Source organism: Diplodia seriata (assembly GCF_021436955.1).
Source record: "Diplodia seriata strain FDS-637 chromosome Unknown scaffold_1, whole genome shotgun sequence".
NCBI classification, from domain to species: domain Eukaryota; kingdom Fungi; phylum Ascomycota; class Dothideomycetes; order Botryosphaeriales; family Botryosphaeriaceae; genus Diplodia; species Diplodia seriata.
Window position 1 is genome coordinate 2449871 of NW_027117308.1, and position 12668 is coordinate 2462538.

General features: G+C 53.7%; 3 protein-coding genes across 3 annotated transcripts; 2 read left to right on the forward strand and 1 right to left on the reverse strand.

Moving 5' to 3' along the window:
• Positions 1–722: 722 nt before the first annotated feature.
• Positions 723–2444, forward strand: CDR1_4 (Multidrug resistance protein; the record flags this gene model as incomplete). The annotated part of the gene is made up of 3 exons (XM_066772225.1): positions 723–1021; positions 1071–2296; positions 2374–2444. 3 exons carry the CDS (start codon positions 723–725, stop codon positions 2442–2444), a joined length of 1596 nt encoding a protein of 531 aa, XP_066637504.1.
• Positions 2445–6130: 3686 nt separating this feature from the next.
• On the forward strand, positions 6131–6907 carry SLS55_000717 (uncharacterized protein; the record flags this gene model as incomplete). The annotated part of the gene is made up of 1 exon (XM_066772226.1): positions 6131–6907. The coding sequence occupies one exon, from the start codon at positions 6131–6133 to the stop codon at positions 6905–6907; it is 777 nt and encodes a 258-aa protein (XP_066637505.1).
• Positions 6908–7684: 777 nt separating this feature from the next.
• On the reverse strand, positions 7685–10775 carry SLS55_000718 (putative NRPS-like protein biosynthetic cluster; the record flags this gene model as incomplete). Its single annotated transcript, XM_066772227.1, has 4 exons — positions 7685–9523; positions 9579–9940; positions 10005–10500; positions 10551–10775. 4 exons carry the CDS (start codon positions 10773–10775, stop codon positions 7685–7687), a joined length of 2922 nt encoding a protein of 973 aa, XP_066637506.1.
• Between the last annotated feature and the right edge of the window lie 1893 nt (positions 10776–12668).

A 12668-nucleotide genomic window follows, 5' to 3' on the forward strand; every position in this document is an offset into this window, starting at 1 on the left:
TGAGGTTAATGGTGCCCTCGTTTGGATTTCTGTGGTACACGAACCCCACTCCTTGCGGTAATGACTAGATAGAACAATCCTACTCCTTTTCTTTGAACTTTCGTCGAAATGGAAGCTTGTATTGCCTATCCTCACTTTGCGACACTAAGCGCATCGGCCTCGTGTACAAATGACGTTGACTGTTGACATGTGGGGAAGCAGTCATTGATCAGGATCCACACTGGCATACGCTGGGGTTGGTGTGAACGTTTGCAAGGGCACCGGAAGCGTTGGAACGCCATATACCAGATTAGAGCGTTTTCTCGTTCGGACATGGTTGTCGCGGTACGCTTGTGGCGCCCTATAAGCAGCCGGAACGGAAATGCCGAGGCGCAAATGGAAGATGGAAGCGGACAATGAGGTCATCCAATTACGAAATAGGACGCCCAGACTGCACGACCGTTACGACTATTCTGATGATCGTTTTGCGAGGGACTACTCTACGAGGTTTAGTGGCGCTGCTAATCCTTTAGCCCAAGCCTCGACTACGCGCCGCGCCAACCACCACCACAGGACTATCGTCAGCAGACTTCGCGTGTAGCCAGGTACCAGTGTTGCAATAATATGGGTCCCACACGTCGACACTTCAATCACATGTGCCTGGGGCGTGCTATTGATCCGACGGGGATCTCCTTCGATTTTGTAGCTCAAATCCTTCCTTTCGCCTCGTATTTCCGCAAACGATGGGCCGCGGATCCCTCGTCAGCCTGCATCGGCAGTTGCTCCTGCGCTTTGACAGCGTCACCCAGAGAAGTGGCGTGAACACGCTTGGCGGTGAGCAGTTGGAGCGGCTTGATGACTGCTCCTCCCGCTTCAGAGCTTGGAGTGAGCAGATTGGCGTCCGCAACAGTGCACTAGACGTGCTAGAAAAGCATGGAAGCGGGTACAAGAATACCATCATCAGGTTGTTTGACGGCATATACATCAGGCTAAGGGTGGTCGGTAATCTTATGAAAGAGGCTGAGACAGCTGGCTCGGACAGGTATGTATGTCGCCTGTGTGGACAGAGTGGCTTCTCATAACAAGCACAGAGAAGACGAGGCTCGAGCCGCCGTCGTCGGCATTATCAAAGACATGGATTCTCTCGAGGAGCAAGTCGCCGACATCCAATCTTTTCTCGAACGCCTGTCCGGACACGGCTCAGCCACTGACCTGCAAGAGCCCGAACAAGCCTACGATAGCGATGACTCCCAGGTTCGCCATGTCTCCAACAGCACGGCAAACACCGGCACCGTCTCGTGGACGACCACGACCGACTCTACCGACCACGAGCCAATGGCTGCCCCCATAACCCCCAAAGCGCGCAAGACGGCCAAAACACCCAAAACACCCCAAACTCAGATCATATCCGACAAACACACACGGTCGGCCCCCACTAGTCCTGGCACTGCTTCTTCGGTCAAGACGCACAACCCCGAATGGGAGGAAGAGTGGGATCCCGAGTTCGTCATCGCCGCCCTGTCCGCTTCCGAATCCCATGCCAGCTTCACGGCCCCCATCGACAACGAGAACTATGCCGATGCGAAGAGCAACGTAAATGACAACGGCATCGACGATTCTCTTGCCGCTACACCGGCCCACAGGACAGATTTCTCCAAGTCCAAGTCCACGTCCGCCTCTTCTCCTCCAGCCGCCGAGTCGACGCATCTCTACCACCCGGCCAACACGACGTGGATGGAAGATACATCGTCGAACCTCAAGGAAGGGGATTCGGAAGAGTGGACGAAGGCGCAGACGCGGCTGGCGAGCAAGTCGACTACCTCCAAATCGTCGCCCGCGCTCAGAAGCGACTACGAACGTGACTACGAACGATTCCGCAAGCAGGTCAGTTCGCGCATGCGGTTACTGGAGAAGCTCAACCGCAGCTTATCACGGAAAATTGAAGAGCTTGAAAGCGGCATGGCGGCAAGTGAGGGTGACAAGCGGGACGTAATCGAGCAGTACGTAAAGGAAAAAGGGGGTCAGGAGGCATGGGAGAAGTCGATCAGGGAGGCGGCCGTCGATGCGTACAAGGACTCCTTACGCGCAGAGGAATATAGAGAGCTGGAGTACCGAAAGATGCTAAAGCATGAGACCAGGCTGATCGAGAAGCGTGCGCAAAGGGAGATGTCGGAAATTTACCAGCAGAGCGGCTTGCAGGTCCACGAAGCTGCGCTGCGCCATCACGACGAGGTGTTCCAAATCCAGCAACGGCTGACTTCGGAGCTTTTATCTATTGAAAGAAGGATACAAGAGCAGATCCAGGCAAAATTGTGGAGTTGGCCTACCAGGTCGTTGGAAGATCGGGTGGAGAAAGGAAAGGGTCGACGGGTATCATTCGAACCACGGGAACAGAGGAGCACCGAGCAGCCAGACAGGCGGACGGGGGCAACACAAAAGACGAGTCTCCAAGTACCGTCATATAGGGAGAGTGGGGGTTCAGAGGCAGCAAGACAGCCCTCGGAAGGATCACACGTCGCACCAGAAGCCCCGCAGCCGACCTTGTTCGCGTCAGACATGCAAAACGTACATCCAGCAGAACGGCATCCATCGACAGACTACAGACCAATCGCAGCAGTTGCGCCCTGGGAGAGAAGCGACATGGCCCACCACGACCCAGAAACATCGAAGGCCAACTTGAAGCGTTCATCTACAACCGCTAGCAAATTCCGCCGCCTGGCAAGGGCGCTACGACTCAAACCTGTAGCCCGCAACGACATTAACCTTGTCAAAGTTTCCAAAAGCACAGGAGCTTTCCCGGACAGGACCGAGGCTACGACTAACCGGCGGATGTCCAAAGCAAGCTTTCTATCTCGGTGCCGGCGCAATTCCTCAATGAAGCATACGGAGAGAACCGCTTCGTCTGGCGACACTGCCAATCCTGTTCCGGAGTTGCCAGCAGCCGCTCAGTCCACTACCGTACAACCACTCGCAGCCCCCCTCTCATATTACCCAACCGAGCATCCAGCGGCACCTCCGCCACAACGCATCCTCTCGCCTCCCTTCCATGCAATGCCAACCCCACCTCGCCATCCGCCATTCTCCTTCCAGCTCAACGCTCCACCCGGCTCAAGAGGGGGCGCATGGCCGCCTCTTCCACTGCAAGCAACCAAAATGCACAAGAGCCAAATATCTCCGGATGGACTGACATACTACGGGCCCTGGGAATGGGACAGGGTGAGTCCTCTCATTGCCGCCGCCACCGCCGCCTGCGCCGCTCGAGAGCAACAGCAGCACCGTAGACGTTCACGCCGCCGCCACCACCACCACCACCACAGTAGCCACCATCATCACTCCTCCAGTAACAACAACGAAAACACCGTCGGCGACCCCAACACTCCCACTCCAGCCTCAAGGCACACCAAGGCAACGAGCCACAGCCACAAGCACCACAGACACCACTCCTCAACCCCCACTTCCACTTCCCCCTCCTCTCCCTTCACCACCGCCTCCTCCTCTACGCGTTCCCCCAACGGCAGCAGCAACAGCAACCATGCCGACAAATACTGGCCCGCTCTGTCTCAGTTGTCTTCTCTACCATTCCGTGCACACTACTATTAACCGAAGTGACTGACCTTCGCTTTCTTTTCTTTTCTTTTTCTTTTGTCAAACAGCAGGATCAAGTCCATTTTCCGTTTTTTTCTTGGCATGCTTTCTCAAACACCAATGTTACAACCACTCATCTATCTGCTCCACCACTGCATGGTTCTTCATCCTTTTTGTAAGCAGATGTTCACGTACGTAAGCGTAGTCATTTCAAAAAACCAACAACAATGCCAGTTTATTTCACACACACATGCACTGTTCAAGTTTTTTTACTTTCTTTTTCCTTTCTCTTCACCTAATGCGAAAATACAGACCAGAAGAGGCACTTTCATCATACCGAAAGCGCTGGTGCCGCAGAAGACTAGAATTATTTTCGAACATGCATTGTTTTCGGCGCCTGAATGGTGTGGCGTGCCTCAATTTCCGGGAAGTTACGAGAATATAACGGTGGGCAGAAAGAACAAGGTATGAGGGGCCCGGGAGCCATCGAAGGGGGAGATCAGTGTCATCTTGACGAGGAGGAAAAAGATGGTGGGCTCGCTATAAGAAATGATGGGGAAGAGGGGTGAGGATGAGGGCGAAGGGGTGATGTGGACACTGTTGCCCGGGATGGAGGGGGGAATGGAGGGGAATGGGGTCTGGGGTTCCTTATGGACTTTGGGAAATATGGAAGAAGAGAAGAAGTGCTGCTATCGCTGTGTGATTGTGACAGTTGCACTGCGGGGTTCTAGTGCTTCATGTGTGCAGCTCATCAATTGGATGCCGTTTATATTGTGAAATTTGCAAGCACGAAGCAGAGCAGCCGAGTTGGAGGCTTCGAAGACCCAAGAGCTTGCTGAAAGAGAACATCAAACCAAGCCCTGTACAGATAGTCAACACCATACATGCTTTGGCTACCCTTGGAACCATAGCTCACGTTTGACACAAAAAGAACCTCCTCTCGTGCCTCTTTACCTGTTCTCAAGCTAGTCTCCTCTGACTCCAAATTGTTTTGATCGTTTGGGTGCTCGATATGGACATGGTACGTAGGCAAACCTTTCTGTCTGCGGAACGGACCCAGGGTCGTAGTTGAGCGTGTCCTCTGCCAGAGTCCCATGTTCCGCAAGGTCTGGTCGGATGGCGTGTTGGAATGGGCAACAATCGCGAATCATGGGAGCCAAATCAAATTGAATGGCTATGAGATCGAGATAGATGCCTGTCAATAAATGTCGGTCGGGCATGTCACTACAGAAGACCCTGGACCACGATGAGTTCCAAAGTCTGTGCGACCGAGGAGCACAACTCGACTTCGTGGAATGTCAGCCCTCATGTTCAGGAGTGAGTAAGTGTTCCCTACCAAGGTTCGCACACACTGAATAGTATGTGTGTGCCTGCCATTCATCTTCTGCAACCCCCAATGCAATCTGTGTCGGGCTCCCCTTGGAAACCTTCTCGGGCATGCTATCTCGATCTTGGCCCATGACGTTTTTCAAAATTGAGCTTGGCTTCGCTTTCCAGGAGATAAGCCTGGTGGTGCGAGTTATATTTTCTGGGACTCACCTCGCTTTATTTCGAATCAAAAGCGGTTTATCTATTCTCCCACAAAGAAGAGAGATAAGGGTGAACAATGAACCGCAATCATGGACTCCTTGAGAGAGTTTCGGGGGTGGTCCCTCAAACCACAGCGGCCCGCATCGCCGATGCATGAGGAATGTAGAAATGCCTGAAGAAAATTCCAACGAAATCCATTGGAATGCTGGGTGGATCTTCAAGACAATGCCTTGCCACACCTTATCCGGCGCGGCGAATAGGAAACGTACCGTCCCTGGCTCCAAAATTGGCACTGCCCCATTCCTCGTCAGTGTCTTCCTTAACCAACTCGGAAGTTTGCCCCGCCAATGGCGATGGAGGGATGCAGGTCCGAATAAGGTGCTCTTCCAAAAGCAAGGAGACGGCACAGTTGGCTTGGGACGACGCGAGTATGGGGTGACTATAGGGTTTGGTTGGTAGAGCAGAGGAAGGCTATTGGCAAGAAAGATGCGTGGAGCTGGCAGCGAAGGGGTCGTGCAGTCCCACGAAGCTGTTACCGGCTGCGGCCCGTTGCTCGGCGACATGGCACAGCATCTTGGCTGACCATTCTCGGCGGTATACCATGTTCGGTAGTTCAAGATTTGGCGTGTCTGCGGCGAGGTGAAAACCTCAAGATGGGGCGCTGTCCCTGTGACCTTGATGAAATGTCGCAGTCTGTCGTTTCCACCTCCGCTCCTTGCTGCCTGCTTCATTGATGCAGTCAAGCTGTGCTCACCCAGCAGGTTCTGGTAACCTCAATCGTTATTATTGCTCGCGGTGATCAGCGTGGAGTCGCCACAATGAGCGCCCGAAAACCTCTTGACATTCTGATCTTTGGCACCGGAGGTAAGCAAAGGCTCACATCACAGAAAGATCGAAGTCATGCTGACCAAGGGCAACAGCCGTGGGCTCTACGATCGGTTGGAGACTGGCCCAGAACCCGCATGCCAGGCTCTCCGTTGTCTGTCGGTCTAACTACAGCGCGGTGAAGCAGAATGGAATCCAGTTGACGACCAAGATGTGGGGCAACGGCACATTCTTGCCTTACCGCGTTGTTCGCTCCCCACGTGAGGCGTCTGACATGACATTCGACTACGTGGTCTGCGCCAACAAAGTCACTCCCTCGGATGGTCTCTCGTTCGTCCAGGAACTTGCGCCAGCGGTGACGGAAAGGACGACACTGATTTCGGCGCAGAACGGCGTGGGCGTCGAGGCACCGTTACGCAAAGCGTTTCGCAACAATACAATCCTGTCTGCGGTATGCTACATCAGTTGCCTGCAGCATGTGCCCGGTGTGATTCAGCAGGTTTCCAACATCCGGCCACATGCTTTTCATATTGGCACCTTCGATCCACGAGATGGCAAGGACAAGGGCACCGACGAGGCCAGGCTGGAGAAGTTTGTGGCGCTTGATGATAAATTCAAAGAAATCAGTGACGCGCAGGCGGAGCGCTGGACCAAGCAGATATTCAACGGGGCATGGAATCCGATGACGGCAATTTCCGGGCTCGAAACGCACCCGCTGCTTGGGTCCCCGTATCTGCAGACGGTGCGGCAGCTCGCAAACGAGATGTACCAAGTTGCGGTGAAGCTGGGCATCTCACTCGCGGATGACCTTCCGGCCAAGACGATAGAGTTTGCGAGGAGCAACCCATCCCTGGCGCCGTCGATGCTGCAAGATGCGAGGATGAAGAGACCCATGGAAGTCGAGTCGTTGTGCGGTGAGTTCGAAGCTCCCCTTGGAGAGATGAGTCTGACAAGCTTGCAGGCAACATTTGTAGGCAGGCAGACCTAATCGGCGTGCCGGTGCCAACAATCAAGCTGGTTTACCACACGCTGTTGGGAATGAACAACCAGATTCTTGCACCGACTCAGCCCTTGGCAGCACAGATATCGCAGGGCGTGAGGCGCAGGAACAGTGTGCCGCAAGAGCGGAGCGTCCAGAGAGAAGTCGAAGCAGTGGCATGCTAGCCTCGTGTCGACTGGCCTTGATGGCTGGTTGACATTTTCTTTCTTCATTTCGGATTTCAGCAAGGCCTGTGGCTTGTGCAATGCGTTTTTATTTCTCTCCTTTTTTTTCATGTTGAGGCGATTGTGCAGTTTCCTGAGTGCTGCATTCGTCGTGAGAGTGGAGTAATTGCGTAGTGATAGACCTTAATCAAGTGCACGTTGGAAGAACTTGAAACAAGACACGTGGTGCGCGAGGGCGGAAGGAGAAGAGACGCGCCTTCCACGCAGGACGGCTGACGTCATAGGTGGGGGTTTCAGGCTTAGTGCGCGCACCCACAACAGCACATCCTCACTGATCTCTTCCTTCCACCGCCTATCAACTACGGCCTTGCTCTTCTTCATCGAGCGCCGTTGTACAGTCACCTGGTCTTACTATATCACTGGTACTTGGGTGGCTTCTGCTATGCATCTCCACTTACGGCGAGTGCTATTACATTACTGTCCTCAAGTCCAACTAGCTACTCCCGGGTCGGCATGGAAAACACTCTTGTATAACGCCAGTCTTGAATGAGCCCGCTGCGCCAAAGATCTTTGAGCCCGAAACCGAGAAAAGATACCCACATCACACACCTCGCGACTCCATCGCCTTGTTCAGCGCCACCTGGAAGGTGTCGATGTTCTCCGGTCTCAGGATGGTAAAATGCGTCCCCTGAACCCGGTGGTACCGCAGAGGCCCTTCCGACCCTTCGCTGTCAACGTCGCTCTGTCTCGCTCCCGTCACATGGTTCTTCCACTTCGCCAGCCAGTCGTGCCGCCATTGCTCATCCGAACACTTGTACTGCGGTAGCGGCGGAACCCAGAAGAGGTCATACTTCGACAGCTGTCCGCTTGGAACATACGACCGCGTGATCTGCTGCATGTTCTTGTTGATCCGCTGCCAGGTCTCGACCTTTGGGATTGTCAGGTCAATGTTTTCCAGTGTCCCGTCTGGGAAGCGCGCGAAGATCGCCTGCGTGAATTGTTCGTCCGGGATGTCGTCCATCTCCTCCTCCCATCTCAACGCCGTCTCCAGGTCCAAGAGCTGAAAGAAGTGCAGCAGGTCGATGATGAAATTCCGCTGCTTCTCGCGCACCTGGATCCGCGTCAAGTCGGCCGGGTTGTCGATACCGCCGCAGAATTTAACCTGCTCGCCCGCTGCTTCAAGTCTCTTGCCCAGCTCAAACGCAAGCATCCCGCCAAAACACAGACCGAGAAGCGAGTACGGCCCTTTTGGTTGGTGCCGTTTAATGCCATCCATGTAGACGTCAAGCATTTCATCCAGCGTCTCAAACGGCGTCTCGTTCTTGTGAAATCCGCGTACACGAAGCGCAAGGACGGGACGGTCCGGAATGTACTTCAGCAACCCCAACCACGTCAAGAACTCGCCTCCTCCGGGATGGCACAGAATGAGTGGACTCTTCGATCCCGATGCAACAAGCGGCACGATGGGGTCATACTCAGTCGTCGTGGTACCCAACGAAAGAAGCATCATGTCTATGTCGCCAACAGTCCGGCAGGATAGGAAGAGAGACATTGAAATTGGATCCTCACACTCCAGGATCTTCTCAAGCGATGACTTGATGCGGAGGTATCCCAAACTGTCAATGTTCAGGTCCGCAACTGCCATGTCGAGGTGCAAGTCCGAAGGCTTCAATCCAGTCTCCTCGCACAGGGCATCGGCCAAGACTTTTTGCAGAGGCGTCTCCAGCCCAGCACCTCGGTAAGAGACAGACTGAGGCGCACGCTCGGCTAGCTTGAAGTCGTCGAAATGACCGGCCTGGAAAGACTTCTTCAACTTTGCGCGAGACAGCTTTCCAATCGTGGATTTGGGTAGCTTCTGCTTCGGCAGAGGAACAACCTGCAGAGGACGCTTACGACAGAAGCGGATGCAAGTCTCGTTGATCTGGGAAATCGTCTCCCGAAGCGCGGGCGAGTCCTCCACGGCGTCATTGGTGGGGTTGAACAGAACGACAACATCCTCGCTGTCGGCTTTGGCATCCTGAGCCCAGATTGAGAAAGACGCGGTATAACTTTTGTTAAGACCGGGGATGTTCGCAATCTCAATGGCGTGTTCCAGCTCAAAGGACGAGTACTTCTGGCCGTTGATGACGAGGATCTCCTTTGAGCGACCGACGATGCGCAAGTTGCCTTGATCATCAAGCGTCCCGAGATCGCCCGTGTCGAACCAACCGTCCTTGGTCATACAAGCAGCCGTGGCCGCCTCATTGTTGTAATAGCGGGTGAATATGAGCGCTCCCCGGACTTGAATGGCACCTGACCCTCCCCGCATGACATGCTTGCCGTTCTCGTCCACAATGCGGAGCTCATGCTGGGGCAGAATCTTTCCAGCAGATGCGAAGTCATATTTACGCTTCACATCGTAGGTGGGCGACTCCAAGTTGTAGAAGAACGCTGAACAAGTCTGCAACCTCGTTAGACTTGTGACCCTAATGGTGTCGTCAAAGGCTGTTGCTTACCTCGCTCAACCCGTAGCTCGCCTTGATGCTGCACTTCGGCGCGCCATACTCGGTCAAAACCCTCTCCGCCGCGGCCAGAGTAGCTGTCTTGTTCGCTTCGCCGCCACACATGATCACGCGGAGCTCGCCAAAGTCCAGCCTCATGCTTTTCTTCTCGAATTCGTCGATTTCGTTAATGGCACGGGTCGCAGCGGCGATGAAGAAATTCGGAGCAAAGGTGTAAGCAATCCGATGTTCGCTGAGCACCTTCCAGAACCGAACAGGTTTCCTCACAAAGTCAATCGCGGGAATCATGACCTGGTTCGCGCCAGCGTAGACGGCATGCAAATGGTTCTCGCAAAGCGCAGCACTGTGGTCAAAACCTGCGAGCCACTCGTCAGCGGAGCCGATCCTGAAGTGTCTAATCGGCCTGGGAAAAATACTTACTGACCCAAGACATGAATGTCATTGTTGAGTCCGTGCCATGGAAGTTGCTTTTCAGCTTGCTGGAACTCACGAATTGCCTATGCGTGTACTCAACACCTTTTGCGAATCCTGTGCTTCCGCTGGTGAACAGGACCGCTGCCAGCTCATCCTCATGCCCGAGTCCTTCGTCCACCGCTTCCATGGCGGACCCCTCTTCGACCTTGGTGGTAGCGATTGTCTGCACGGTAAGCGTAGTGATGGAATCGATTGGCCTGAAGAGCCGGCTGAGTTGCTTAGTGGTGAGAACTGTCGGGCCGTGGAAGAGATTGGTGAGATTGTCCAGTTCCCCAGCGAGCGTCGCATCATTGCTGGATAGTGGTGAAAGCAGAGTAGGCACACCTCCCGCCGCAACGACTGACCAGAACCATACAACGTTATCGTGGTGTGTGTTGAAGTACAGGACAATATGTTGGCGTCGCGTAACTGCGCCGTACTCGCGGAGTTTCGCTGCGTTTGTCTATCTCTGTCAGTAGCTTCCAGCTCATCTTCGATAGACAATGGACTTACCGTCGCTTCCCTCAGGAGTTCCCTGTATGTCACGAAGTCGGAGCGCTGGTTCCATCCCTGGTCCTTGAAAGCAATGCCGTGGTTCGGCCACAGTCGCGCAGCCCTCTCCAACAGTCCAAGCAGTGTCTTTGGCTCTTCGCTGAGCTTCTTCGTAGTCGCATGCTTGGTGTCCCATATGACGGGCGCGAGGTACGAGTAGAGTTGAATCAGCAAAGAGGTAAGCATCTTGGCGGCAATGGCTCCTTTCAATAGCCGACAAGCCTTCGACCGGAAAGTTGACTCTTCACCAGAGCAGCCGCAATATATCTCAATATTCCGCCAAAGTCCCAAGGGGCCTTTTCAGGGCTCTCATCCAGATACTTTTCCTATTTTGGCGTTTGCCCAGCCGGACTCGGTATGCCGCGATTTCCCTGCATTCCCTCTTTGTCACATCATTTCGCTGGAGTTGCCACCTACATTGCCCAACTGCACAAATATATGTCACCTTATCAGCGATTGATAAGTTGTTTCCTCTTCCGCTCACTTGCAGCATTCCACGGCGGGCCAGGGTCGTCATCCTATTGCGGAATGGCAGGGGCGTGGTCGAAACACCGACGTGCGAAATGCAAGGGAGGCGCAGCTACGCAAGCCTGAAGAAAAACAAAGTATGGTGTTCAGTGGTTCGGATAAGCCTCGTTACTCCAATGCTAACGGGCTTTGTGTGACAGAACGGCCTCGGCGAGCTTGTGACGAATCGGGCGCGTCTGCTGCACTACCGGCATACTTGTGTGTGTGGGTGCACCCCGTACCAATGGACCCAATCGTCTGGCTCGCGAGCCGTCGACGTAGCAATGAAGGGCACTTGCCATCTGCTTCCCGGGGAGGGATGTCCTCGTACCCGATACCGTGCCTCTTCTCCAACGCACTAATTACTTGAAGGCATGATCTGACTTCGAGGGGTCCGGAAATTGGCGTCATGCGGAGTTGCTGGATCCGGAAGCTGGCGCGCCGGGCCATTGCGGGTGCTGCACCCAACAGTTCACGCGAACATCGTCGATCAGGAAGCCCTTACTGGGGGTTGTGGGAAAGTCTGTCTGGACGACTTTTGTCGTTATTCTGAGAGGGCATCCATTGCCCCCGATCGAGGGTCTGCCACCTGGATTCTGACAGTGACGAAACTTGATCAACACTTCAGTACTGGTGTTGGCTCTCATACCTTTTTTTTTTTTTTTTTTGGTTCACTCGAGAGCTTCGGCGGCGAAGCTATGACTACTTACCTATTTTCGAATGTTGCAAACGCGGAACGTGCACCGGTAGCGCAAACTGTCACCACTGTTTTTGGTGCCGATTTTAAAGACTTGGTAGGACAGGTTCTGACTTCACACCACCACAGTGAACGTTTGGTTTAATTTCTGGCTTTTACTGGCTACATTTCCCGTGCGCCCGAAATTGGAGGTGCAGAAGGTTGCTTTGCCCAACTCCCCATGCATGTGGTTGCCTTCCGCGGCAATGCTGCGGGAAGATATATCCTTACACCCCACTTTGCGCACTATGTCCCTGCTAAGTTGTTGAGGTGGACTCACACTTTCTTTTTCGAGTTAGCTTCCAGGGTCGTCTTGTAGGACCGCATTTCCACGGCTAGTAAACAGTCAAGGACTCCAATAGCACATGATACTTTGAGGCAAAATACATTATTAACATCTTATGGAATACTGTCTCGGATCCAGTTCGGCTGACTCTCTTTCTTTTCTTTCTCTTACCTGCCACTCGAACCCAAAAGGGAGCTGTTTGGCCTTTGTGCAAATGATACATCGGAATTGGAGAAAACTGTAGTGATTGATTTTGGCTGCTCGCTTTCTGACATATATAGTCACAGTATACGGGAAATCCCATCGATACGAGAAGGCATATAGAGCACACGCCGGCATGTACACTGGCGAGCGGTGCAGGATGTCGACTGACCTGTCTGGCGAGATCGAGCGCGTGCGGTCATATGTGACTATTGCGGGTATTTATAAGTCGGGTAGAGTATAGTAAAAACCATCTGACGGTATAGCAGCTTAAGCTCGGGAGAGAGGACGGTGGAAGTCAGCTGTGGTGGAAATCGCCGGGCAGATTGCGACACATGAAGTGGCGAGC